This window comes from Eriocheir sinensis, chromosome 43 (genome assembly GCF_024679095.1).
Source record: "Eriocheir sinensis breed Jianghai 21 chromosome 43, ASM2467909v1, whole genome shotgun sequence".
NCBI classification, from domain to species: Eukaryota; Metazoa; Arthropoda; class Malacostraca; order Decapoda; family Varunidae; genus Eriocheir; species Eriocheir sinensis.
Window position 1 is genome coordinate 11,282,160 of NC_066551.1, and position 26,397 is coordinate 11,308,556.

General features: G+C 44.1%; 1 protein-coding gene across 1 annotated transcript in view; it reads left to right on the forward strand.

Moving 5' to 3' along the window:
• LOC126980209 (zwei Ig domain protein zig-8-like) overlaps nucleotides 1-25,307 on the forward strand; it is a 55,022-nt gene extending 29,715 nt beyond the window's left edge. The window contains exons 2-5 of the mRNA XM_050829844.1: nucleotides 12,990-13,147; nucleotides 18,761-18,971; nucleotides 23,121-23,297; nucleotides 25,282-25,307. Coding sequence (XP_050685801.1) covers nucleotides 12,990-13,147; nucleotides 18,761-18,971; nucleotides 23,121-23,297; nucleotides 25,282-25,307 — 572 coding nt within the window. The remainder of the gene's footprint in view (nucleotides 1-12,989; nucleotides 13,148-18,760; nucleotides 18,972-23,120; nucleotides 23,298-25,281) is intronic.
• The last annotated feature ends 1,090 nt before the right edge of the window (nucleotides 25,308-26,397 follow it).

Below are 26,397 nucleotides of genomic sequence, written 5' to 3' on the forward strand. Positions count from 1 at the left end.
TAATGTTTACGAAAGCGCGTCGCCTCCTCTGGCGCTGGCCGCGGCGACGCTGCAGCCGGTGTTGCGAAAAATACCTCCTCGCTGAAATAAATCACATATACATGTGAGGGGGGTCCAGGGGGGGCGTAGCCCCCTCTGGTTAGAAGGGGGGGCTGAGGGGGCGCAGCCCCCCCGTTAGTAGGTCGTAAAGTTCGGTTGGAGTAGTTTAAATATGCTCCCCGACCCTAAGCCCTCTGCGAGCTATTTTACGGCTGCGGCGGCTGTAGCGTCGCCGCGGCCAGCACCAGAGGAGGCGACGAGCTTTCGTAAACATCCCCTCTTTTCAAGAGTAAAAAAAAAAGTCCTTGAATTGGATTTTCAAAGCGTTTCCATGACTGTTGAAGGTTTGTAGAAAAGATATATGAAGAGACAGTGATGTTTCGTAAAGTAGATTATGAGATACTGGCACGGACCTGATACGAATCTTTACCGTTTTTTTTTTTTTTTTTTTGTATTTAGCATCTATTTAAAAAAATATATGAAGGAAAATTACTATAATAATAAATGTATATTAACACTCATCCAATATCATTATCTCACGTAATCATTATTTCTGCTTTGCATCAAATACCTTCTATTTTTTTTTTTTACTTCGTGTTCGAAACATCTCGGTCTCCAATCAGCTTGATGCTTCTTTTGTTGTCTCATATTTTATAATCATTATGTTTTTGGTAGGCTTCTGTGGTGGTAATATTTACAATATGGAGGGCGAGGTGAGGCAAGGTGAGATGAGGTGACGCGTGGTGAGATGAGGTGACGCTTGGTGAGATAGGGTGACGCGTGGTGAGATGAGGTGACGCGTGGTGAGATGAGGTGACGCGTGGTGAGATGAGGTGACGCGTGGTGAGATGAGGTGACGCGTGGTGAGATGAGGTGACGCGTGGTGAGATGAGGTGACGCGTGGTGAGAAGTGACGCGTGGTGAGATGAGGTGACGCGTGGTGAGATGAGGAGACGCGTGGTGAGATGAGGCGACGCGTGGGTTGATGTGACGCGTGGTGTGATGAGGTGACGCGTGGTGAGATGAGGTGACGCGTGGTGAGATGAGGTGACGCGTGGTGAGATGAGGTGACGCGTGGTGAGATGAGGTGACGCGTGGTGAGATGAGGTGACGCGTGGTGAGATGAGCTGACGCGTGGTGAGATGAGGCGACGCGTGGTGAGATGAGGCGACGCGTGATGAGATGAGGTGACGCGTGGTGAGATGAGGTGACGCGTGGTGAGATGAGGTGACGCGTGGTGAGATGAGGTGACGCGTGATGAGCTTAGGAGACGCTTGTTTAGATGAGGTGACGCGTGGTGAGATGAGGTGACGCGTGGTGAGAAGATGTGACGCGTGGTGAGATGAGGTGACGCGTGGTGAGATGAGGTGACGAGTGGTGAGATGTGGCGACGCGTGGTGAGATGAGGTGACGCGTGGTGAGATGAGCTGACGCGTGATGAGATGAGGCGACGCTTGGTGAGATGAGGTGACGCGTGGTGAGATGAGGCGACGCGTGGTGAGATGAGGTGACGCGTGATGAGATGAGGCGACGCTTGGTGAGATGAGGTGACGCTTGGTGAGATGAGGTGACGCGTGGTGAGATGAGGTGACGCGTGGTGAGATGAGGTGACGCGTGGTGAGATGAGGTGACGCGTGGTGAGATGAGGTGACGCGTGGTGAGATGAGGTGACGCGTGGTGAGATGAGGTGACGCGTGGTGAGATGAGGTGACGCGTGGTGAGATGAGGTGACGCGTGGTGAGAAGAGGTGACGCGTGGTGAGAGGAGGTGACGTGTGGTGAGAAGAGGTGACGCGTGGTGAGATGAGGTGACGCGTGGTGAGATGAGGCGACGCGTGGTGAGATGAGGTGACGCGTGGTGAGATGAGGTGACGCGTGGTGAGATGAGGTGACGCGTGGTGAGATGAGGTGACGCGTGGTGAGATGAGGTGACGCGTGGTGAGAAGAGGTGACGCGTGGTGAGATGAGGTGACGCGTGGTGAGATGAGGTGACGCGTGGTGAGATGAGGTGACGCGTGGTGCGAAGAGGTGACGCGTGGTGAGATGAGGTGACACGTGGTGAGAGGAGGTGACGCGTGGTGAGAGGAGGTGACGCGTGGTGAGATGAGGTGACGCGTGGTGAGATGAGGTGACGCGTGGTGAGATGAGGTGACGCGTGGTGAGATGAGGTGACGCGTGGTGAGATGAGGCGAGGTGCGGTGCAAATCAGCTCCCCTCGCGCCGTCGCATCTGCAGGGCTCTGATCACAATTAAATATTCTATGATTTCACGTGGCAGACAAAAACTGTTTTCTCTAGCAGCGCACTCATGTTTTCTCTTTTTTATTTCAGTCTTTGTATGCTCTGTTTTGACTGAACTATTTTTTTCCCGTTCCGTATTCGTTTGTATGCCTCCGCTGCATAGCTCTCCGTCCCGTGATGTCATACGCAGCACACATTAATCATGTTTCCACTCGTAAAGTAATGATTTCAGGACAGCTCTTCCCGCCACAATACTCCACACTACACGATCGCCTCACCAGAATCAGCACCACAACTCTTGCTCAATGGATGGTAACAGCATCCTCACCACATCCAGCACGCTTGCAAGATCACGTCACCTTTGCTATGTTACCTATAGTCTCTCACTGGGATCCTTAGGCAGCCTTTCTCTACTACATTCGCCTTCCTCATCCCGGTCTCACCAAGCGCTGCACAGCCCGAGTCGTAATTTAGTGATTTTTCATGGTGCGACCGTGTAACATACCGGCCCCGAGTGCGCCTATAATTTTAAGAGCTGTTTTTCTTTCCTGACACATATTTTTTTGCGTTACGGCAGCTGGGTGTGTGGCAAGGCAAGGCGAGGCAAGGCAAGGCAAGGAAGGGCAAGGCAAGGCAAGGCAGGGCAGGGCAAGGCAGGGCAAGGAAGGGCAAGGCAAGGCAAGGCAAGGCAAGGCAAGGCAAGGAAGGGCAAGGCAAGGCAAGGCAAGGCAAGGCAAGGCAAGGCAAGGCAAGGCAAGGCAAGGCAAGGCAAGGCAAGGCAAGGCAGGGCAGGGCAGGGCAGGGCAGGGCAGGGCAGGGCATGGCAGGGCAGGGCAGGGCAAGGCGAGGCGAGGCGAGGCGAGGCGAGGCGAGGCGAGTTGTGGACCCAGCTGTCTAAGGTTTTGGTGAAGATTTAGTAACTTCGCTGCTACTTTTTGTTGTTGTCTTCTGCCTCTTGATAATGGATGAAAGGGGTGTTTTTAATGCTTTTGTGTTTGTTCTTTACTCACGTGTATTATTTTCCTCTTTCTCTAGCTCTCATTCCTTATCTATTTCCCTTCTCTCTCTCTCTCTCGCTACCTTTAACTACTTCCCTTCTCATGTCCTTACCTAACTCCTTCCCACCCTTTACTCCATTTAAAAACCACCACCACCACCACCACCACAACAACAACAACAACAACAATAACAAGATTCACCATCCATCATTAATATACTGCAACACGAATAGGAAACATAACCTGGCAGCGTGGGTCCGTAGAATTCACCAATGCTGCTTCCCGATAATAACGTAGCTCGGGAAAAGAGAAAGGCAAATGTTTATTGTAAGGACATGTAGCGTGCAATGCCTCGGGATGATTATGTTGACCAACTTTAGAACAGAGAATGATGAATTTTTTGCTCATTGAATTTGCGCAAAAAGTTTTGAATTTTGGGGGGAAATTATTTGTTTTAATATTTTATCAGATATTTTTTATTAATTTGTTATGTGTTCCTATATTTTTTTCCTTCCCATGATATAGTTTGGAGGTAAAATAAATTGTCAATATATCCATCGTGTTTTTTTTTTATTTGCCAGTTCTTGTTCACGAATTAAGCATTGATACGGTTGGAAAATTTGATTATGTGTGCATGTGTGGTTGTATGTTTGTGTGTGTGTGTGTGTGTGTGTGTGTGTGTGTGTGTGTGTGTGTGTGTGTTAGGTGCTGTCTGTAACGTCGGTAAGCTGTCTTCATTTTTTTACAGCAGAGGAAACAACTCATGGGCAAAATAGAAGGAAACAATAATGAAAAAAAGCCCGCTACTTACTGCTCCTTGAAAAAGCGGTCAGAGAAGTGGCCGAAAGATAGGTCAATTTCGGGAGGAGAGGTGTCCTGATACTCTCTTCTTCAAAAAGTTCAAGTCGTAGGCAGGAGGAAATACAGATGAAGGAAGATTGTTCCAGAGTTTACCTGCGTGAGGGATGAAAGAGTGAAGATGCTGGTTAACTCGTGCGTAAGGGATTTGGACAGTAAAGCGATGAACTTGAGTAGAAAGTCGTGTGCGGCGAGGCCGCGGGAGAGAGGCATGCAGTCTACAAGTTCAGAAGAGCAGTCAGCGTGAAAATATCAATAGAAGATAGAAAGAGATGCAACATGGCGGCGGAATTTAAGCGGTAGAAGACTATCAGTAAGAGGAGGAGAGCTGATGAGACGAAGAGCCTTAGACTCCACTCTGTCCAAGAGAGCTGTGTGAGTGGAGCCCCTCAACACGTGAGATGCACACTCCATACGATGGCGAACAAGGCCCCTGTATATGGATAGCAACTGTGCGGGAGAGAAGAACTGGCGGAGACGATACAGAACGCCCAACCTCGAGGAAGCTGATTTAGTGAGAGAGGAGATGTAAAGTTTTCAGTTTAGATTTTGAGTTAAGGATAGACCGAGGATGTTTAGTGTTGAAGATGGTGACAGCTGAGTGTTGTCGAAGAATAGGGGATAGGTGTTAGGAAGAGTGTGTCGAGTAGATAGGTGGAGAAATTGGGGTTCTGAGGCATTGAAGGACATAAGTGTCCTTTTACCCCAATCGGAAATGATAGCAAGGTCTGAGGTTAAGCGTTCTGCAGCCTCCAGTCTGGAGTCTTGTAACTCCTGTTGAGAGGGTCTTCTGTTGAAAGAAGTTGAATAATGCAGAGTAGAGTCGTCTGCGTATGAGTGGATAGGACAGTTTGTTATGGAAAGAAGATCATTGATGAATAACAGGAAGAGAGTGGGTGATAGGACAGAGCCCTGTGGAACACCACTGTTAATAGGTTTAGGAGAAGAACAGTGACCGTCTACCACAGCGGAGATAGAACGGCCGGAAAGGAAGCTGGAGATAAAGGAACAGAGAGAAGGATAGAAACCGAAAGAGGGCAGTTTAGAAAGCAAAGACTTGTGCCAGACAAAGTAGAAACAGGAAGATAAAGAGCACTAAGAGCAGGAGTAAGAGGAGTTACACGGCTGTATTCATATAAGCTTTGTCTTCAGGATAATGTTTTCGCATTAGGGACACACTGAGCCCGGATTCCTACATCTCGTGGCTTATTGTTTATGGGAGAGAATGCGATGTGGGTGGTGGTAGTGGTGGGAGCCTGACGGTGCTCACGCTTCTAGATATGTACAAGTGTGTGTGTGTGTGTGTGTGTGTGTGTGTGTGTGTGTGTGTGTGTGTGTGTGTGTGTGTGTGTGTGTGTTACATTCTCTCTCTCTCTCTCTCTCTCTCTCTCTCTCTTTTTAAGTTTTTGTTTAGATGCCTTAACTTTCTTTCTATGTATATATATTTCAGAATTTCCGATTATCTTTTTTCCGCTTCCTGCTTTTCCTCCTTCACATCCTCTTCAGTCAAGTCCTTCTTTTGCTTCTTTCCAATACTTAATACATTTCCCTCTCTTTTCCTCTTCCTGGTTCTCTTTCTCAGTCTTTTCCCCCACCTCTATCTGTGTTCATCGGCCATTCCATTCTCTCACTCCTCCGTTGATCTTTCCTCGCGGCATTAACTCTTCTCTCACCCGGAAATCGCCCTCCATGTTGTCGCCCTGAGAGGGTTCCTGAGGTGCTTTCGAATTTCCAGGTGAGATCAGTCTGCAGATGGAGGTCCGTTAGCCTACCTTTGATCTCTCTTAGGTTCCTCGTGAGACCTATCCTACACCCTGACCTTGAAGGCTTAATGGGGGTGCGTGGAAGAGAGAGAGAGAGAGAGAGAGAGAGAGAGAGAGAGAGAGAGAGAGAGAGAGAGAGAGAGAGAGAGAGAGAGAGAGAGAGAGAGAGAGAGAGAGAGAGAGAGAGAGAGAGAGAGAGAGAGAGGAAAAAAAGATGTTGCCAAATGATTTGAAGAAAAAAATTGATATAATAGTAAAATGAGGGGAAACTTAATCGCTGCAACACCACACAACACAGCAGAGCAGAACACATCATAAAACAATATAGCGCACCACAATACAGCACGGCAGAATAAAACTCCGCATAAGGTACCACAACCCAGTACAGCAGAACACAGCATGTGACACCACAACAAAGTGCATCAAAACACAATGCAGCGTAACACAGCATAACAGCACAGCACAGCCCAACACACCTGACTTCGAGCTGCTCTAATAGACTCACTCATCTATTTCTACTTTCATCGTGACGCCGCATATGAAGGTAATGGGAATAGCTTTTACACGCGAAGCAATTACAGGCAACAAAGTTCTTCCTTAGCACAACACTAAATCCTCCCCGAGCCGTTTTAATCCCACGAGCCGTAAATGCTCCGTCAAAACTTGTTCCGTGATTAATTTTCCTCCTCCGCATTAAATGAAATTAAATCAGTCGTGTAATAATATTTGTGCCATTTTTGTTTTGTTTATTTTCAAAGGTTTCTGATTGTGAATGGTTTGTGTTTCTAATTATGATGAAATGCGTGTTTATTTTTTGAAGTCTTTTCTATCTGTTAATTGTATGCTGTTTCATATTTTCTTTATTAAAACCGATATCTTTATATATCAAAGGAGGCAGCTCTATGGCGAAACGAAAATAAAAATATCCACTGTGCCCTGCTTCTGCAAAAGGGTAGGAGGAGAACACCAAAATGGGATTAAATTTGTTGTATTGATACTCTCTTCTTGAAAGAGTTCAAGTCTTACGAAGAGGAAAAGGAATGTTGTTCCAGTGATTGTCAAGAAAAGGGATGAAATAAGGAAGGTCATTGTTAACTCTCGCATTAGGAATTTGGACGGTATAGGCTGAGCAGAAGTAGAGAGTCTTGCGGAGCTAGGGCTCATTTCTTTAATGATTTACAAATTTTCACATAATGTTTATATTCCATGACCTTTAATTTATAGTTGTCTCGATCATTTTTGTTTTGTTTCCCATTTTTCTCTTACTTTCTTCCCATTGTTCCGTATGTAGTTCTTAGTTTCTGGTCCACGCGATGGTTGCATTTTCCTTCCCGTCGCTTCCTGTCCCGTCACAAAGATCGGCGGGTTATAAGCCCCCGAGGCCCCTTGCGTCACGCTGCGCTGATCAGTGTCTCACCAACTCGAGAAACTTTGGACTTCCGGATTATTTCTTCTTGTGCTTTTGTTCTTGTTTTCTTTCCTCTCTCTTTCTTCTGCCTGGTCCTTTCTATTCACTCAAACTCTTCCTCGCATACTTCCTCTTTGCGTCCTTGTTTACCTCTATTTACTCTTTAAATGATCCTTTTTTTTCATATATTATGTTTGTTCTGTTATTATTCGCCTTTTCCATTTCTTAAATAATTATTTTCTCCATTTTTTTCCCTGCTTTTCTAAGTATTTCTTGGGTTTTCTTTTTCTCCTGTCTTTAGATTAGTTCGTTCTCTTTACTATTTTTTCCTGTCTACTTCCATTTATCTTTTCTTCTTCTTATGAAGGAGAAGGATTACAGACGCATACATGATAAAAAAAAGTCTTAAAGCAAAATATAGTGTAGGAAAAGTAAGAGAGGAGGGGGCGGTGGCTGAGTGGTTTGAGTGCGGGCGCCATGTTCAGGAGGACGCGAGTTCGCGCCCCGCCCCCGCAACAAGCTGGAATTCCTCAGTCACCGCCGAATGGCCTAAACCTACCCACATGCTGTCCTGAAGACCACCTGTCAATCCGGACTCTAGATTCTCTCTAAAAAAAAAGAGGGTCCAAGATGAATTCCGGGGGGCAACATGAGCCAAGCAAGATGGCGCCACTGTAAACACTTAGCGTGTGCCATAACAAGCTGAGGGCAACCATCAGGCCCCACCAAGAAAGTCTATTGGAGCTGTAGGCAAAAACGTAAAAAAAAAAAAGAAGAGGGAAATATGTAAGCGTGGAGGGGTGGCAAGCAATAAAATTCAAAGTAGGATCGAAAAACGTGATTAGAGCAGAGGGAAGGAGACTAAAATGATTCCAGAACGGAAAATGAAGTATAAAAAAATAGGGAAAGAGAGGAAATGCTGGAATTTGGATAGTTTGAACGGCAGTTAATTAACGCCAAGAACCAATACAGAAAAGGTCTGCGTCTTGAGATGGTTGTGAATGAATATAACACTTCCTTTCCCGTGACAAGAGAGCGAGTCTGTTGCTCTTCTTCTCTCCTTTTGAACCTGCTCTAAAGGAGGTTGATATTTCTTTTAATTCATGTTCTTCTATACTGTAAGCTTTATAGTGTTGTTCATTGTTGTTACTTCGCTCCATTACAAAAACATTGATTACTGCTGTTTTTTGTGTTTGTTTCTCTCTCTCTCTCTCTCTCTCTCTCTCTCTCTCTCTCTCTCTCTCTCTCTCTCTCTCTCTCTCTCTCTCTCTCTCTCTCTCTCTCTCTCTCTCTCTCTCTCTCTCTCTCTCTCTCTCTCTCTCTCTCTCTCTCTCTCTCTCTCTCTCTCACACACACACACACACACACACACACACCGGCTGTTTCAAGGTCACACTCCTGCTGTTTACATATTCACTTCCTCGCCTCTCCCTTCCGAAACTCCTCTAAACTTTACGACCCTGTGCCTCCCGTGTATGTGTGTGTGTGTGTGTGTGTGTGTGTGTGTGTGTGTGTGTGTGTGTGTGTGTGTGTGTGTGTGTGTGTGTCAGAATTTTGCCCTCTCCATCCTTTCCTGTAGCTGTTTTCCCCTCCTATAGTTAACATTTATCTCTCTGAAGAGTTTATTTTTCTTCCCTTCCTGTCAAAACTATTTCTTTTTCTCTGCTTCTCTTATTTACTTATCGCGTTTTCCAGTTTTATGTTTTACTCTCGCTTCCTCCACTGCATCTTCTTTAGCTGCCTCTTTCATCTCTCGTCTTTCTTTACTCTCCCACCCTTCCGTCATACTTTCCTCCCTCCCTTCCTTCCACCCTCGTCCCTCCGTCTTTCTCCACTCATTGTCCTTAATGGATGTAAATTAGAGACACTCTCCTTATGCAACTCTTGTTAGTATCGTCTTCGTTTCGTTTCTCAAGGAAATACACAAGACACAGTTAACCTGGTAGCAGCGACGGGCCAAATTTGTAGCTTTACCGTGTAGCAGCGACGGGCCAAATTTGTACCTTTACCGTGTAGCAGCGACGGGCCAAATTTGTGCCATGATATAAACCCCCAAAAATCGATGATGCATAAACCGATCATAAATGCGTTGATATATATAATGAAAAGGTGTGCGTGAGTGATGATTTTTTCTCACTATTCTCGCTTAGAGGGGCCTTTAAGAAACATGATCCCCGCAGGTTCCAGGTTAATGACGGAAGTGGAAAGAGAAAGGTTCCATGTTTTAACAATTTGTATCCATTACTTGAGGCAAAAACTGGAGTAAAGTGATTGTCATAAAATTTTGAAAGGGAATTAAACTTGCCTGACACTTTTTTTCATACTTATTTTATTTATACTTATTTTTCAATTTCAAAAACAAAGTTAGCTAACACGATAAAATGTCACAAGCAGAAAAATGAATATGTTGAAGGGGGAAAATAGGTTTCCTACGCCCCACTCGCCTGTTATTCTCTCTCTCTCTCTCTCTCTCTCTCTCTCTCTCTCTCTCTCTCTCTCTCTCTCTCTTTTTTTCGTGTAAATGGATGCCAACATTTACCGCAACAACGCGACAACTAAAGAAAGAAGGAAGGAAGGATCTAAAGAAGGAAAATAGGAAGGAGTGAAAGAAGGAAATGATAAAGGAAGGAAGGAAGGGAAGTAAAAAGAAAGTAAGAAGCGAATGAATGTACGAATGAATGAATAATAGATAGGAAGCAAAAGATAGATAAATATGTAGAGAAAGAAGGGGAAAAGAAAAGGAAAGAAAGAAAGATGGACGTGTAGGAAAAAAAGCTAGACTAAAGTAAGAAAGAAGACAAGAAAGAGAAAGAAAGAGAAAATAGAAATACAGAAAAGGGAAAAATAAAAGGAATGAGAAGGAAAAAATGAAGGCCAAGTATAAAAGGAGTATGAAAACTGAAATAAATATAACAGAGGGAGAAGGGTGAATATACAATAAACTGAACTTATATTTTTGTCGAAACCAGATTACACTGCAGAGTTAACATGAGTCTTCGAAACACGTCGATGCATCAGTCATAACAACAACAACAACAACAACAACAACAACACTTCAGTAATCACTTGAAAGGCTCGGCAAAGGTTTGTAATGTGATCCGTTGCCGCGTCACCATCGAAAGAGCTTAGCCACGTAATGGACTTGGTAATACTAATATCCTTTGCTCTCTCTCTCTCTCTCTCTCTCTCTCTCTCTCTCACACACACACACACACACACACACACACACACACACACACACACACTCGCACCCTTATCAGCTAATTAAATGCGTGTTTTCATGGTTTATTTTTCATTCCATTTCGTCTTGTCTTGAGTTTGCACTTGTTTTCCAGTTTGCTTTCAGAGGTGAGCGGGGCGTATAGAGAACCTACCTGTTTTCCCCTTCAACATGTTTATTTTTTTTGCTTGTGCCATATGAGGCGTATAGTGTAAAAGGGGCGACCAAACCAAATCGGGGTGAAACGCCAGAATTTACTCCTTACTATACTCCCACACGACCACAGCGTGTAACGAAACACACGAGAAATTAGTCCAAACAAGGAAAGATTTTGTCGGCGCCGGGGATCGAACCCGTGACCAGCGAGACGGGAGAGCCACTCCTCAACCAGTCCAGAGAGGTACCCCCTTTTATTCTTCGTGCCTTGTAGACGAAAAAATGTGACGAGCGCGAAAATGCCTTAAAAAATGCTAATGTCTTTCTTTAGAATGAGCAAACTTTTGGACATGAAAAGTGAATGTGGAAATTACTTTGGTTTGTTTTTCTTCCCTCTTCTCTTTGTCCCCGTTTCTGTCTCACTCCTCAGCTGGTTTGTTCCTCGCCACTTGAAGTTTCAGTTACTTTTCTTTCTTCCTTTTCATTTATTTCCTTGTTTTTTTCAGTATTATCTCTTAGTTGATTCATACGGAACTGTTCTCATGTATTCTTTCTTTTCAACTTTATTGTAATAACATTTCTTCTCTCACATTACGTTTGCTCAGTTTTCTTGAATACCAACCTAAAACATTTAATAAAGATGAAAAGAATGAAAGATATAATAGTAAGAACTCTTATTTTGACGCAAGAGTTCTTTTTAAATGGATTTCACCTTTTATCAAGGTAATAAAAAGCTTAATTTGAGCTTTTCTCGTCTTCTTCCCAGAATGTGAGGCTTCAGTAAAGTTGCATTGGTGGAGGAATTGGTATTGGATCCTTTTCATTTCTTCTCGCGGCTCATATGTTCTCTTAGACTATTTTCGCCTCTTTCCATCACTGTCCCTCCATCTTTTCTTTTTTTTAGCGTTTCGTTTGGTCACTTTAACCTTATCGTTGTCTCTGTCCTCTTGTTTTTTTTCATGCAGGATTTTGTTAGTGTGTGTGTGTGTGTGTGTGTGTGTGTGTGTGTGTGTGTCTCTCTCTCTCTCTCTCTCTCTCTCTCTCTCTCTCTCTCTCTCTCTCTCTCTCTCTCTCTCTCTCTCTCTCTCTCTCTCTCTCTCTCTCTCTCTCTCTCTTCCCCATTCATTTTCCTCTTCTCGCTTTTCCTTCTGTTCCGAATTATCATCCTCATTCGATCTCATGGGAAGTCATTTTTGATATCGTGTGCCTCGGATGCTGGCTCACTTGCATGCGGTCTAACGCACGTCTCGATGACTGACTCTAATTTTCTTTTGTTATCGGTTTTCTTCTCCTTGTCCTTGTTATTCGCCTCGTCATCCTCATCCTGTTCCTCATTTTACCATTGCTACTACTACTACTATTACTACTACTACTACTACTATTACTGCTACTTGGACCAGCAATTTTATATGAACTGTAAACTTTGTCACCTCTAGCTGTGCGCTTGGTCTTGGGTGTGTCATCCTGTAGGCTGTGGCGGAGTGACTGGCAGTAATAGTAGATGGATGGGGTAGCCGTGGACGCAAAGATGAGAGGGTGGTTGGATGTGTGAGGTAGTAGATATATGGATAACTCGATGTAGGGTAGATGCATTATGGATTGATATAGATGGGTTGACGGGTGGATTGATTGTTAACTAGATGAATAAATGTGCCATGAGTGGATGAATTTACTGACTGAGTGGTGGATGAATGTAATGATTTGTCACAGGATGGTTGAATCGTCTTTGAATTGAATGGTCTTAAGTTTTTCACCCTTCCGGGAGTGTGTAAGGTTTCAGCCATATCCAAAGATTCATCTCTCGTCAGCTCGCTAGTTCGAGAAGGGGACTGGTGAACTGAGCCCTTTCCACACGATCGGACAATGCCCGATGCTCGTTGGCAAACAAAGATGCCCGTGCTGGTAGGTGAGCGGTTTCACCAGCCACAGACCGCTAGTACGCCGCTGCCAGACAAACGGACACTTTTATTTTCATTTTCACTTTGGTCCTTTCCTTTTTCACACACAGAGCAACAATGACTGTGCTACACCGTGCTAACTTCTTGCTGTCCTTCCTGCTACCCATAGGCTACTTTTGCCTCACACGGCTATACCAAAAGAACCCGCACTGTTTGGCTGCCTGACTTTGACTTGGCTAGACACTGCCGTGTGGACGGGAATACACGTGTGCATGCATGTCCGCGGACTATGCGTCTATGCCTGATGAAGGACAGAGTCCAATCGTGTAGACGCGGGCTTACACACACACACACACACACACACACATTCCACAGGTCTCCGCTAACGCTCCCCTTTCTCTCCCTCACAGCCGTGTTGACGTTGGCGAGAGGGGTAAGGTTCATACCCCCGCCCCCCCTCATCACGGACGAGCCTTACTTCGACTCTTCCATGTTGGTGAATCAGACAGCACACGTGGGGAGGCAGGCGGAGCTACACTGTCGCGTCCACTCCATCGGGAACAGAATGGTGAGGGGGAGAAGAAGAAGAAGGAGGAGGAGGAAAGGAGAAGGAGCAGGAGGAGGAGGAGGAGGATACATGAAAATATGGAAGTACAGGCGACAGAACACCTATTGGTTTTTAAGGAGTCTACCAGTTTAAATGATTGAATCAGTAGGGCGGACACATACGTGAATGATCTATGAACGTGCAAGCTGTTCAGTTTACTCCTAACGTAACAAAGTAACGATCAGTGCGATGATCATGGAGTTGATCACTTATCTCTTATGCATTATATTTTTTTTCCATGTGGTAGGTGCTTTTTTTTTTTTTTTTTACAAAAGTCGACACAAGGGCAACAAAATGTATAGAAAAAAAGCCCGCTACTTGCCGCTCCCACAACAGAAGATAGTATAAAGTAGCCAAAAGAGAGATCGCTTTCGGGTGGAGAGGTGTCTTGATAAACTCTTCTTGAAAGAGGTCAAGTTATAGGCAGAAGGAAATACAGACAAAGGAAGGCTGTTCCGGAGTTTACCAGTGTAAGGGATGAAAGAGTGAAGATGCTGGTTAACTCTTGCATAAGGGGTTTGGACAGTATAGGGATGAGCAAGAGTGGACAGTCGAGTGCAGTGGGAGGGGGGGAGGCATGCAGTTAGCAAGTTCAGATGAGCAGTCAGCGTGAAAATATCGATAGAAGATAGAAAGAGAGGCAACATGGCGGCGGAATTTAAGAGGTAGAAGACTATCAGTAAGAGGAGGAGAGCTGATGAGATGAAGAGCCTTAAAGTCCACTCTGTCCAAGAGAGCTGTGAGGGAGCCCCCACACGTGAGATGCATACTCCATACGAGGGCGGACAAGGCCCCTATATATGGATAGCAATTGTGCGGGGGAGACGAACTGGCGGAGATGATACAGAACGCCCAACCTCGAGGAAGCTGATTTAGTGAGAGAAGAGTGAAGTTTCCAGTTGAGATTTTGAGCTTAGGATAGACCGAGGATATTTTAGGTGACAGCTGAGTGTTATTGAAGAATAGGGGATAGATGTTTGGAAGATTGTGTCAAGTAGATAGGTGGAGAAATTTGGTTTTGAGGCATTGAAGGACACAAGGTTCCTTTTACCCCAATCGGAAATGATAGCAAGGTCTGAGGTTAAGCGTTCTGCAGCCTCCAGTCTGGAGTCTTGTAATTCCTGTTGATAACGTCTTCTGTTGAAAGAAGTTGAATAATACAGTCGTCAGCGTATGGATGGAAATGACAGTTTGTTAAGGAAAGAAGATCATTGATGAATAACAGGAAGAGAGTAGGTGATGGGACTGAGCCATGTGGAACACCACTGTTGATAGGTTTAGGGGAAGAACAGAGACCGTCTACCACAGCGGAGATAGAACGGCCGGAAAGGAAGCTGGAGATAAAGGAACAGAGAGAAGGATATAACCGTAAGAGGGCAGTTTAGAAAGCAAAGACCTGTGCCAGACTCTATCGAAGGCTTTCGATATGTCTAGCGCAACTGAGTAAATTTCACCGAAACGGCTGAGAGAGGATGACCAAGAGTCAGTTAAGAGAGCAAAAAGATCGCCAGTAGAACGCCACTTGCGGAACCCATACTGGCGATCAGATAGAAGGTCAGAAGTGGAAAGGTGCTTTTGAATCTTCCGGTTAAGGATTCTTTCAAAAGCTTTAGATAGACAGGAAAGTAAAGCTATAGGGTGGTAGTTAGAAGGATTGGAGCGGTCACCCTTCTTAGGCACAGGCTGTATGAAGGCGTACTTCCAGCAGGAAAGAAAGGTAGATGTTGAGAGGCAGAGACGAAAGAGTTTGACCAGGCAGGGTGTCAGCACGGACGCACAGTTTTTAAGGACAATAGGAGGCACTCCATCAGGTCCATAAGCCTTCTGAGAGTTCTGCGTATTCCAGGTGAGGTCTTACCAACGAGACATGCACAGACAGCATTACTTCCGGTACTTTACATTTGAAGTTCCTTACTATGAATCCAAGTATGGCATTAGCTTTTCTACAGGTAGACTCAGAGAGCTTTGCATCTTTCAAATCATCAATGATAATGACCCGAGATCCGACTCCTTATGTACGACCTACACATGCTCCCCACACACGTTGAATCTATGACCACTATTTCTGAACCCAAAGTGCATAACTTTACACCTGTCGAGATTAAAGGACATGTACCATTTTCATTCTTCTAACCACAGAATAATCCGGTCCATGACTTTTTTTGATTTTGCAATCGACTGTCGTGAAGGCCTTTCCATTCATTTTATGTCATCGGCAAATTTCCATAGAAAGGACCATAGTCCATTTTCTAAGTCGTTGATGTACATGATAAAGAGATGGGCCTCAGCACTGAAGCTTGCGGTACTCCGCTGGTGACAGGGAGTTATTCAGACGCCTGGCCGTTGAGCAACACTCGTTGTTTTTTCCCGGTAAGCTAATAGCTTATGTATGCAGTCAAAATGTCTTTTACACCTACTGACTGTAATATAAAGAACGTTGATAAACACGTATTTTAATTTCATTATTGTGTGTTATAGCGTTATAGCGCGCTCATATTTTCGATTATTCCTCTTTTGTATTTTTCAATCTATCATTTAATTGCTGAAAAAAGGTTCAATGTTTTATGCTTGACCGGCACCCTCTGGAAGGCTTCTTTTTCCTCTTTTTTTTTTTTTTCTTCTTCTACTTTTTCTTATTTTTCCTTCTTCTTCTTCTTCTTCTTCTTATTATTATTATTATTATTATTATTATTATTATTATTATTATTATTAATATTATTATTATTATTATTATTATTATTATTATTATTATTATTATTATTATTATTATTATTATTATTATTATTATTACCATTATTATTATTATTATTATTATTATTATTATTATTATTATTATTATTATTATTATTATTATTAATTATTATTTTATTATTTTTATTATTATCATTATCATTATCATTACTATTCCTATTACTATCATTATTATTATTATTATTATTATTATTATTATTATTATTATTATTATTGTTATTATTATAATTTTTGTTATTAGTATCCTTATAAATTTTTTTCCAAATTATTTTTTTTTCATTATCATTGATATTTTAAAGTGATTAGGATTAATTATTGATCATAATCATAGTTATTGCAGCTTCTTCCTTCCATGGTCGATTGGACAGGATTTTCCAGCAAAACTTCACACCTGTGACTGAGCGAACAGTTTTAAAAACAGCGGTGCTTTCAAACAATTATTTCGCGAGAGGCCTCGAGAGTCGCTGTGAGCACCTCGTTCATTTAATTCTAGTGAGATTTCATGCGTGTTAATGAGGTGCAATTATATGGTGCGAGTCATACACGTTGATAAACACGTATTTTAATTTCATTATTGTGTGTTATAGCGTTATAGCGCGCTCATATTTTCCATTATTCCTCTTTTGTATTTTTCAATTTGTCATTTAATTACTGAAAAAAGGTTCAATGTTTTACGCTTGCCGATATTTTATTGGTGAGGCAGTTTTTTTATTATTTTTGGAAAATAAGCAAAACAAAACAAAATATCTCCAATGCTTGTCTTGGTTGGTGTGTGAAATATGTTAACACACAAAAAAAATCCTTGGTACAATGGATGCCTCACAACCGAGAGGTCCCGGGCTCGATTCTCGTGCGAATTGGAGGGAAATGGGCAGTCTCCCTTATTAATCGTGGACCCTGCCCACCCAGAAGTGAACGGGTACCAGGTGTCAGTCAGGGGTTATGTCCCGCCTCCAGGTGTGTGTGATAGGTTTGAGCCGTACCCTGATTTCTGTCACTTCTGAGTTACGATCTCTAGGGAGGATACTTCCAAGACACACACACACCAGTGCTGGGCACTTGCGGTACTTTTTGCGGTAATGCGGTACCGCGGTACTGCACTACCAAACCGGTACCGCAGTACCGCAGAGGATTGCTGAAAGTACCGGAGTACCGGTACCGCGTTCAAATTTCCTGTGGTACTTTTCGCGGTACCGGCAAACACTTTAAAGAAAAATAGTGATGATAATAATTAATGAATAAATAAATATGTAAATAAAAATAAACAATACCACTGCTTGAGAGGGCCGGGGGGGGGGGCATCTGACCCACCAGACAGACAGACAGACAGACAGTCGAACATACGCACAGGCACCGTGGGAAAGAGGGGAGGCACTTTCACCGAAAGGGATAGGTACGTATTGTTAATTAAAAGGATGTGATTTTTCATCGGAGGGAGGTTGGAACCAGGATTTTTTCACCTATGCTTATCTAGGTGGAACCATACTTGCCTCTAGAATTAATCTACACCTCATAACTCCTATAGTACGTTAAATCAATTCAACTTTAGTTGCGTGCGCACCGATTATCTCGCTATAACTGACAACAGAGAAAGAAGGGGGAGAGAGACACGTTACTAACGTGTACCGTGCTAACGTAGACGGACTTAGAACGTGTAACGTTCTAACTCTAAATCCGGGCTCCACTTCACTACTGGCAGGTCGGTGAAAATCTTGCTCCTTGGAAATAATCTATTAAATAAATACCTGTATATATTATTGTTATCTACAACATAATTATGTTACTTATTCCGGGCACATCTTTCCTACTGGATAGTTTCCACCTAATCTCATGTGGCGTTTATTTTTTTTTATTTTTTTTTTTACATATAGGTGTTTTTAGTAATTGGTGTCGCAGAGCTATTTTTTTTTTCTTCTCTTTTTAAGTGCTGCCTTAGAAACCAGGTACCGCAGTACCGCAGTACCGCGGAACGCACCAGGGGGGGGCGGGAAAAGTACCGGAGTACCGCAGAACGCACTGGGCATGCTGAGGTACCGCAGTACCGCGTTAACGCAACCCCAAACTTTTGGTACCGCGCCCACCACTGACACACACACACACACACACACACACACACACACACGAACACACCCGTCGCTCTGTTCGGTACGTCTTTTGGAACCAGCGAGCGGCAAAAATATCGCCAACTCAAGAAAAGCTCAAGAAAATGAAGATAATTTATTTGCACCTCATCATCATTACCACCACCAAGGCTGTCTCCGTCGCTACCAATAGGACTTACAAGTATCACTACCACCGCCCATTCATTACCATTATCATCAGCAGCAGCATCCACTGCAACCACCATCACATTCACTAGTGCCTTCACCATCTATTTCGCTCAATATCCCTGCCACTGGCCTCATTATCTTTACCTCCTCCATTACTTTCTGACACTTTGCATTTTCATCTTACTTTCTATCCCTTTCAACATTCCCTTCCTCCCATCACTACGCACTCCAGTTTTTTTCCCTTCCACTTTCAACATTTATGCCTCCCCATCATCATCACTCTCACCTTACTTTCCTTTCCTCCTCATCCCCACACACTCCCATCTTCTTTGCCTCATCATTACTCTCACAGTACTTTCTTTTCCTTCTCATCCCCTTGCAATCTCGTTTTCTTCCACTCCCTTTCATATCCCAATTTTCTTCCTCCCTTCCCTAACACCTTTTCCTACCTTTGCAACATCTTCCTCACCATCAACATCCACTACTACATTGTTCCCCTCATCCTTCTTCCCTCCTCTTCCTCTCTAACACTTGTATCTTTATCTCCCTCCAGGTGTCATGGATCCGAGGGCGGGACCTGAGGATCCTGACGGTGGGGCGCTACACCTACACGACAGATCTTCGCTACGAGGCGCTGCACCAGAACGGAACCAACCAGTGGACTCTGAGGATCCGGTCAGCCCAGCCACGAGACCAGGGGACCTACGAGTGTCAAGTTAGCACCAAGCCCGTCAAGACCTTCACCACCTACCTGAGGGTACTCGGTGAGTCTGGGGGGTGAAAGGAAGGAGGGAATGTTGGTGCAAAAGAGTGTGAATGTAAGAGTGAGTTTAGAAAGGAAGATGGAAGAGAGAGATATTGGAGGAGTGTGTAATATTAAAAAATGAAAAGAAGAAAGATACTTTTCTAATGACACGTGTTTAGTAACATATTAGCAATTTGTTTGTTGACATGTTGTAACATGGGGGAAGCTGTGAGTGCCGATGAGTTACCAGTTTTTCCCCGGTAAGGATGTTGTACTGGCGAATGCTACAGCTGTGATATTTTGTAATGGTTTGCGCTTCAACAATGTCCAGTCGCCGATTTTGGATGCAAGCGTCACTGAGACAGCAGAGTAATGAGTCAGTAAAAGAGGATGTCATCCATTGCATTCAATGTGAAGACATCCGTTTGTGTTTAGTGCAACAGCAGATTACAGGAACGTTTTACAACTTCGTAAAGATGTCAACGGGAGACTTTGAGTCACCTTTACACGGGAAATGAATATTGGAATTCAATCAAGTGCACAGGTTTCTCCTGCGACCAAGCCCTTTCTTTCCTGTCCTCGTTTCTGTGCCCATTCTGTGCCAGTTGCCCATACTACATAACTGTACCTTCGACCACACAGTTGTTACCATCATGGTGGCAGTCAGCGTTGTTCACACACCCCGCTGCACACGACTTTCTACTCTTGCTCATCCCTATTCTATCCAAATTCCTTATGCAAGAGTTAACCAGCATCTTCATTCATTCTTCACATCCGCCGGAAAACTCTGGAACAGCCTTCCTTCATTTGTATTTCCTCCTTCCTACGACATCACGTCAGACAGACACACACACAGACAGATAGCAACAGAAGGTAGATACACAAGCAGACTGGCAGACTCTGACAAGAACAAACAGGGAGGCACACAGACTGCTTGACACACGGATAGACAGAACGACAGAAGTAGACACAGACAAACATGAACAGACAGGCAAGCACAAGGTGGACAGCAAGAGACAAACAGGAAAGGGCAAGGACATACGTAAACAGAAAGAGGCACACACGCAAGCAGGCAGGAACAGAGACACGCAGCCGCACGAGCGTAAACACAAAGCCACAAGCGCTGTGGCAGTGTAAAACGCGGCGTTAATATGGAACTGACGGAAGGAAAAACTGAACCCTTTGATGTGCGTGAACAAAGTAAGAACGGCCTGACGCGTATTCCTTTGATATCGCTGGACGGCTGTCACTCCCATCGTTACTCTCGCTGGCGTGGTCGACGAAAACCGAACCGAAAAGAAAAAAAAATGGAGTCTGTATGCCTAATACTAGTTTGATTTTTTTTCATTAACGTATAAAAGTAAATATTTTTAGATACGGCCTTCATTTTTGTATAATTTAAAACCTTATATACTTGTTCTTTTTATAGAATATACAAAAAAAATCCGTATGTCATTTTAAAACTTCTTGTTCGCATGTGTTGAAAGTTTTGTCTGAGTTAATTGCTTCATCTTTTACTGAGGCATGTTTGTAGCATTTTTTCACCTGCCCTCGTGTGTAATTATACTAACCTTTGCCTTTTGCGTGTGTTCACTCTCAAAGCGCCCTTAAAGTCACTGATGAGATTTGAAAAATATGTGATGCAGTTTTTCAGCATAAATCTGCTCATGAAAGTTGCTGAAAGTCATCACGAACCCATTTAACAAGATCAAGAGCAGCCACTTTACCAGCCTTAGGAGCACTCAGTCTCCTTTCTACTGATTGTCATGTTACTGAGGGTACATTCGGGACTCTTAGCATGGTAGTAGACACCCGGTGTGGAGACCCGCCTCCACGCCGCCAGTCTCAGGCCGCTCATCTCTCCGAGGAGACCGCCAGTTTCAAGAAGAAAACGAAAGCATGGAACCCCCTGATGACCCGCCGAGACAGCCCCACCCCTTCTCTCTAATGGAAGAGTGGCACCGTGGGTGAACAGACAAACACAGACGCGGGTCCGCCGTAAGAACCGGCTTTAACTTTTCCCCAGCCTATCGGTCCCTCCTCGCAGGCAGGCATGACATATAGTACATTTCGAAGTAAAAGCGGATGATGTGTTGCAACCTTTGATACAAGAAAGGAATCTAACGGAAGCTTGGAATATAGAGCATAAGAATGGCTTACGGAAGGCTGTGCAATCTTTCGATCGCGAATTTGGTAAATTGTTTACCGATATGGATAAATTTTTAACGTATTTTATGGCGTCTGTGTTTGTCTGTTCACCCATTTCAACACAGCACTTGCATCGTGGCGTGACGGATCATCATTTTGCCACTCTTCCATTAGAGGGAAGGGGTGGGGCTGTCTCGGCGGGTCATCAGGGATTCCAGGTTTTCGTTTTCTCCTTGAAACTGGCGGTTCCTCGGAGAGATAGGCGGCCTGGAGACTGGCGGCTGGGGCGTGGAGACGGGTCTCCACACCGTGTTAGTTGTAGTGAGGATCAGTGGGACAGGAGCATGCTGTTAGGTGTCAAATTCCTGGAGTACTGTTAAGAAGTGTTTGGTGGCTAAGTGTGCGTGGTCCTTAGGAATCTAGTAGGGGTGCAATGATCTATTATTAGTGGTGTGCAAGAAGAGAGGAGCACACTGAGAGAGGTGACGTGTCAAGTCCTTGGATGCTAGTAAAAAGTGTTTCCTTACTAATAGTTGTGCGTGGCTCTCAGTAAACCAGTATAGGTACAGCAACCTTGTACTGGGGTGCAAAAGGAGAGGAATACGAGAGAGGTGAGGTGTCAAGTTCTTGAAGTGCGGGTCAGAAGCTCTGGGTGCCACAACGTGCACCCCAGACAAGATGGTTGATGTATGACAACTAAATCCTTCACAGTCATAACAGGTAGTCATAAAACACGGATGAGAAAGAGAATCTGTTCCGCTGAGCTGACACAATCTCTCATTCCTTTCCTTCGGGAAAATAAAGTATCTAAGAGGATCACTTTCCACCTAATACAGTTTGCAATGCCTTCCTCACTGGGAGACATTCTAGAGACACTTCTTTCTGTTCATCTTTAGCCCTGTGCCTGCCTCCCCCCTCCCTTGTGTTTGTGCAAAGACAAGATACAAAACATTTAACATGGCACTGCTCATGAACATACTTAAATTTTAAGAATGCAAGAATTTTTTTCTATTTGCACCATATAACCTCCACCTCTCATCCCCTCACCCGAGAGCTTTATGAGGGATCAGAATCGCTATTAGAAGCATTAAACGTAATTCCATCCAACGACTCTTTCAATACAGCAGGAAATAATAATAACGTCAGCTTAACCACAGCCATTAGAGGCGAGAACAGTAATCGTTGTCGTCCCTGCTGCCCCCATTGTCCCTTTACCTTCAAGCGAGAAGCGACGAAGAGCTTTTAGGAAAAAAGGATCGGAGAGGGAAGGAAACAGTTACCGTCTGAGAAGAAAATATAATGGAGTTGAATTGGCAGTCACTTTATACACACACACACACACACACACCCACCAGAGAACAGATATATATATATATATATATATATATATATATATATATATATATATATATATATATATATATATATATATATATATATATATATTTTTTTTTTTTACGTCTACGCCTACAGCGCCGGTAGGCTTGCTTGAGGGGCCTGGATGGTAGTCGGCCCCAGCCCGTCATGGCAAAGGGCAAGTGTTTATAGTAGCGCCATCTTCTCTTGGCTCATGATGCCCCCCGGAACTCCGGGTTGATGGGTGGTCTTCAGGACAGCGTGTGGGTAGTTTTAAGCCACTCGGCGGTGACTGAAAAATCCGAGGTGGTAGCGTGAGGATTCGAACTCGCGTCGTCCATCACGCGATGAATGTGGGCCCAGCACGCTACCACTCTACCAAGTATATATATATATATATATATATATATATATATATATATATATATATATATATATATATATATATATATATATATATATATATATATATATATATATATATAAAGCATTTAAGTTTTCTTCCCCCTGATATGACGATACTTAATTTTCTTTGACTTCACGTAACGCACTCTTAGGCCTTCGATTTCACATAATTCATTTCCTTCCCTTTGCTTTCACGTAACTCACCTCCTACTTGATCCCCCTCAGTTCACTCCTTTTCGCTTCCTTCCTCGTGCCGCAGAGCCCCGCGGGGAGATCCTCGGCGCACCGGACCTCTACGTGCAGAAGGGCAGCATGATCAACCTGACGTGTGTGCTGCAGGACCTGCCTGAGCCGCCTCTGTACGTGCGGTGGTACCACAGCAACTTGTTCTACAGCAACCGGGTGAGTTACAGAGGAAAGGGGCGCTGCTACAGGAGTGAAAGATGTGTCGGGGAGAAGTGGGATGTGTGTGTGTGTGTGTGTGTGTGTGTGTGTGTGTGTGTGTGTGTGTGTGTGTGTGTGTGTGTGTGTGTGTGAGAGAGTTATTGGGTGGGGGGAGGAGAGAGAGAGAGAGAGAGAGAGAGAGAGAGAGAGAGAGAGAGAGAGAGAGAGAGAGAGAGAGAGAGAGAGAGAGAGAGAGAGAGAGAGAGAGAGAGAGAGTAGTAGTAGTTTCCCATTATTTTTTTTAATCACTGGTTGGCCTCAATGGGCTCGGCGATGTGTGCATGTTCGGACCATTAATCAAAAAAACTTTTGTGTTTGTGGCCAATAAAATATCTATCTATCTATCTATCTATCTAGGTAATTGTTGGCAGGAGAGTTCCGATGCCGCGCTGTAGGTGGCGGCGGAAGAGAACATTATGACTTAAATTTTTTGCAGTGAAGAACTTCTGTCTCATGGTTCATTAATTTCCCTTTCTCTCCTCACCCGTTACCCGGACCTGGCTGATAGTGCGTGTATGTGTAGGAAAAGATGAAATTCCTTGAGTTGCCTTCCTTTGTCTTGAATTGCGTTGCTTTGCGTTGTGTTGCATGGCGTTGCGTTGTTACGTTGCGTTATGTTGCGTTGCTTTGTGCTGCGTTGCTTGCTTTGCGTTGCATTTCATTACGATGCTCCAAGTCTTGCTCCTGGTCTCTAACCCTTGGCCCCGTCCCGTCCTTCGCCCAGCCTTGCCTCGCTGATGGGTTGTGCGTGTGGAAAGTTGAGATGTTGTGAAGGTTCTTAGGCTTCTCTCGGGTAGGGATTGGCTCTAAAGGCGAGGTAGGGATACTCAGAGGTCGTGTGTCCCTTCGTCTTCCGGACTGTGTCGGCTTGAAAGTCTCCACACTGTCTAAAGCTCTCAGCATCGTTTTACAAGACTCGGTTGAACTTGCTAATGTCTTCGTCCCTCAGTCCTCGCGTGGGGTCGTCTCGTTTTCCCTCTTAGGAGTGAAACACACCTTCGTCTTTACGAGAGAACTCTCTCTCTCTCTCTCTCTCTCTCTCTCTCTCTCTCTCTCTCTCACACGCACGCACGCACGCACGCACACACGCACTCACGCACACACGCACGAACACACACACACACACACACACACACACACACACACACACACACACACAGAATCATGTGTTTCCTTTTTTTTTCTCATTAGCCGACCACTCACTCAGATGGTGAGAAGAAAATTCATGATTCGGTGTGGAGGCGGCGGAGTGGCTGGGAATGCCGAGCGCGGGCGGGCACAACGAGGTCACAACGAGTTGCTGATACAGAATTTTTCGTAGATGTTTAGGGAAGGACGGTAAATATAAAGAGAAGGCCGAGACAAGAATAAACGTGAGAAAAAAAAAAAAACTAAATAAACTTAACAACCATGTGTGCGCGCGCGCTGTGTGTGTGTGTGTGTGTGTGTGTGTGTGTGTGTGTGTGTGTGTGTGTGTGAGAGAGAGAGTGAGAGTGAGAGTTTCAGTGATCGAAAAAGGCCATTTTATTTTTTCACACATTGGAGTCTGTCTTTACACTTTTGGACTATAAAGTTTGTCTATGTTCATGGAAGCAACAAGCACAATATCTACCATTTGCGTGTTATCGGGAACCAGTTTAATGCAAGATATTTTACCATACGGCTCATCAACCGCTTTGTGTTGCGAATGTTTTTGTTTTATAGTTTTTCCACATGTATGTTTGCCCCACAACCCGCCTGTAGCTGCCTAACCCTCTGAGCTTTTGGAGTTGAAGGCTCATCTTGAGGACGTCTCACCGTTTGTCTTTACCTCACGGCCTCACTTCATCCACCGACCTTCAGGACAGCCTAACTTGAAGTAACTTCCCCAAGGCACAGGAACATGACTCTCTCCTCTCTTGTTTTATTTTTTTTATTTATCTTTTACTCATTCACTAACCCATTCATATACTTTTTCAACTTTTTATCCTCAACAGAGACCTTTCAAGAGGAATATCCTTAATGGTCACATTAATCTCAGCTTGTTTATCTTCTTTACACTTTTTTCTTTTACATGCTCTTCATATTTATTGTAGGAGAAAAGACGTTGTATTAAATGGTATTTTTTTCTGTAGTGCTTCGTCTCTTGTAGTTCTCCCTCAGTCGATATCGTTCTTGCCAGTCAATCTTCTATGTCCTTCTTAATAGCTTAGAGAAGGTTTTTGTCCCTCTCTTGTGCCTACGGCTCCAGTCATGTTCGTCGAACAGAAACTCATCTTTATACTATAATTTTCAGCATCTCGTAATGCCACACCTACACTGCAACTCCCATTTGAGCATTGACTCCTACACTCCTCTTGCTTCTTCCTATACCTTTCCCGTCACTTAGTTTGGATTCTCGCACCACTCTTATCACGCTCATCTTTTCCTTCAGCCAGCTCGCCCTCCCTGCTGAGCCTTAACTACCCTTCTTTTTCCTCCACGTTACGCAACCTCTCCGCCACTTGACTCACCATCTTACCACCACCTCCCACTACCACAGTACAATCTTCTCACCACGCCCTTGTCATACTATTCCATCTTCTCATTTCAATCTACCTTTTCCTCCATTGTTTACTGGTTAGCACGCCAAGCTATGAAACCGCGGGACTGAGTTCAAACCCAACCTGGGCAGTCAGGGCGCAGCCGACCCAGCTTTTCATTTTCCAATTCGGATTGGTCAAAAATAGGTATCAAGGGTAACTCGCCCGTTGCACTTGCCCAGTGTTCAGGGGTAACGGTTTATCACCCACCACCGGCTCAAGGGAAAATGAGACGGAGATGAGAACCGAGGCCCATTCTTCTTCCGTTCTTAGTCAAAGTGAGCATTTATTGACCACAATGTACAATTACATATACACAAGATTTCAAGTAACCATAACTTTAGCATAATTAATTAGAAAATCAATTATTATTAAACAAATATGGTCCATATTTAATAATCAACATTAAAGGTATATTTGGTGCATCTTATAATATATTAATAATAGTTCAAATCAACACAATACTTTGCAGCGACATGAATTCCATTTATTTGAACAGTCAGAGGTTCATATAAAAAATTACACAACATT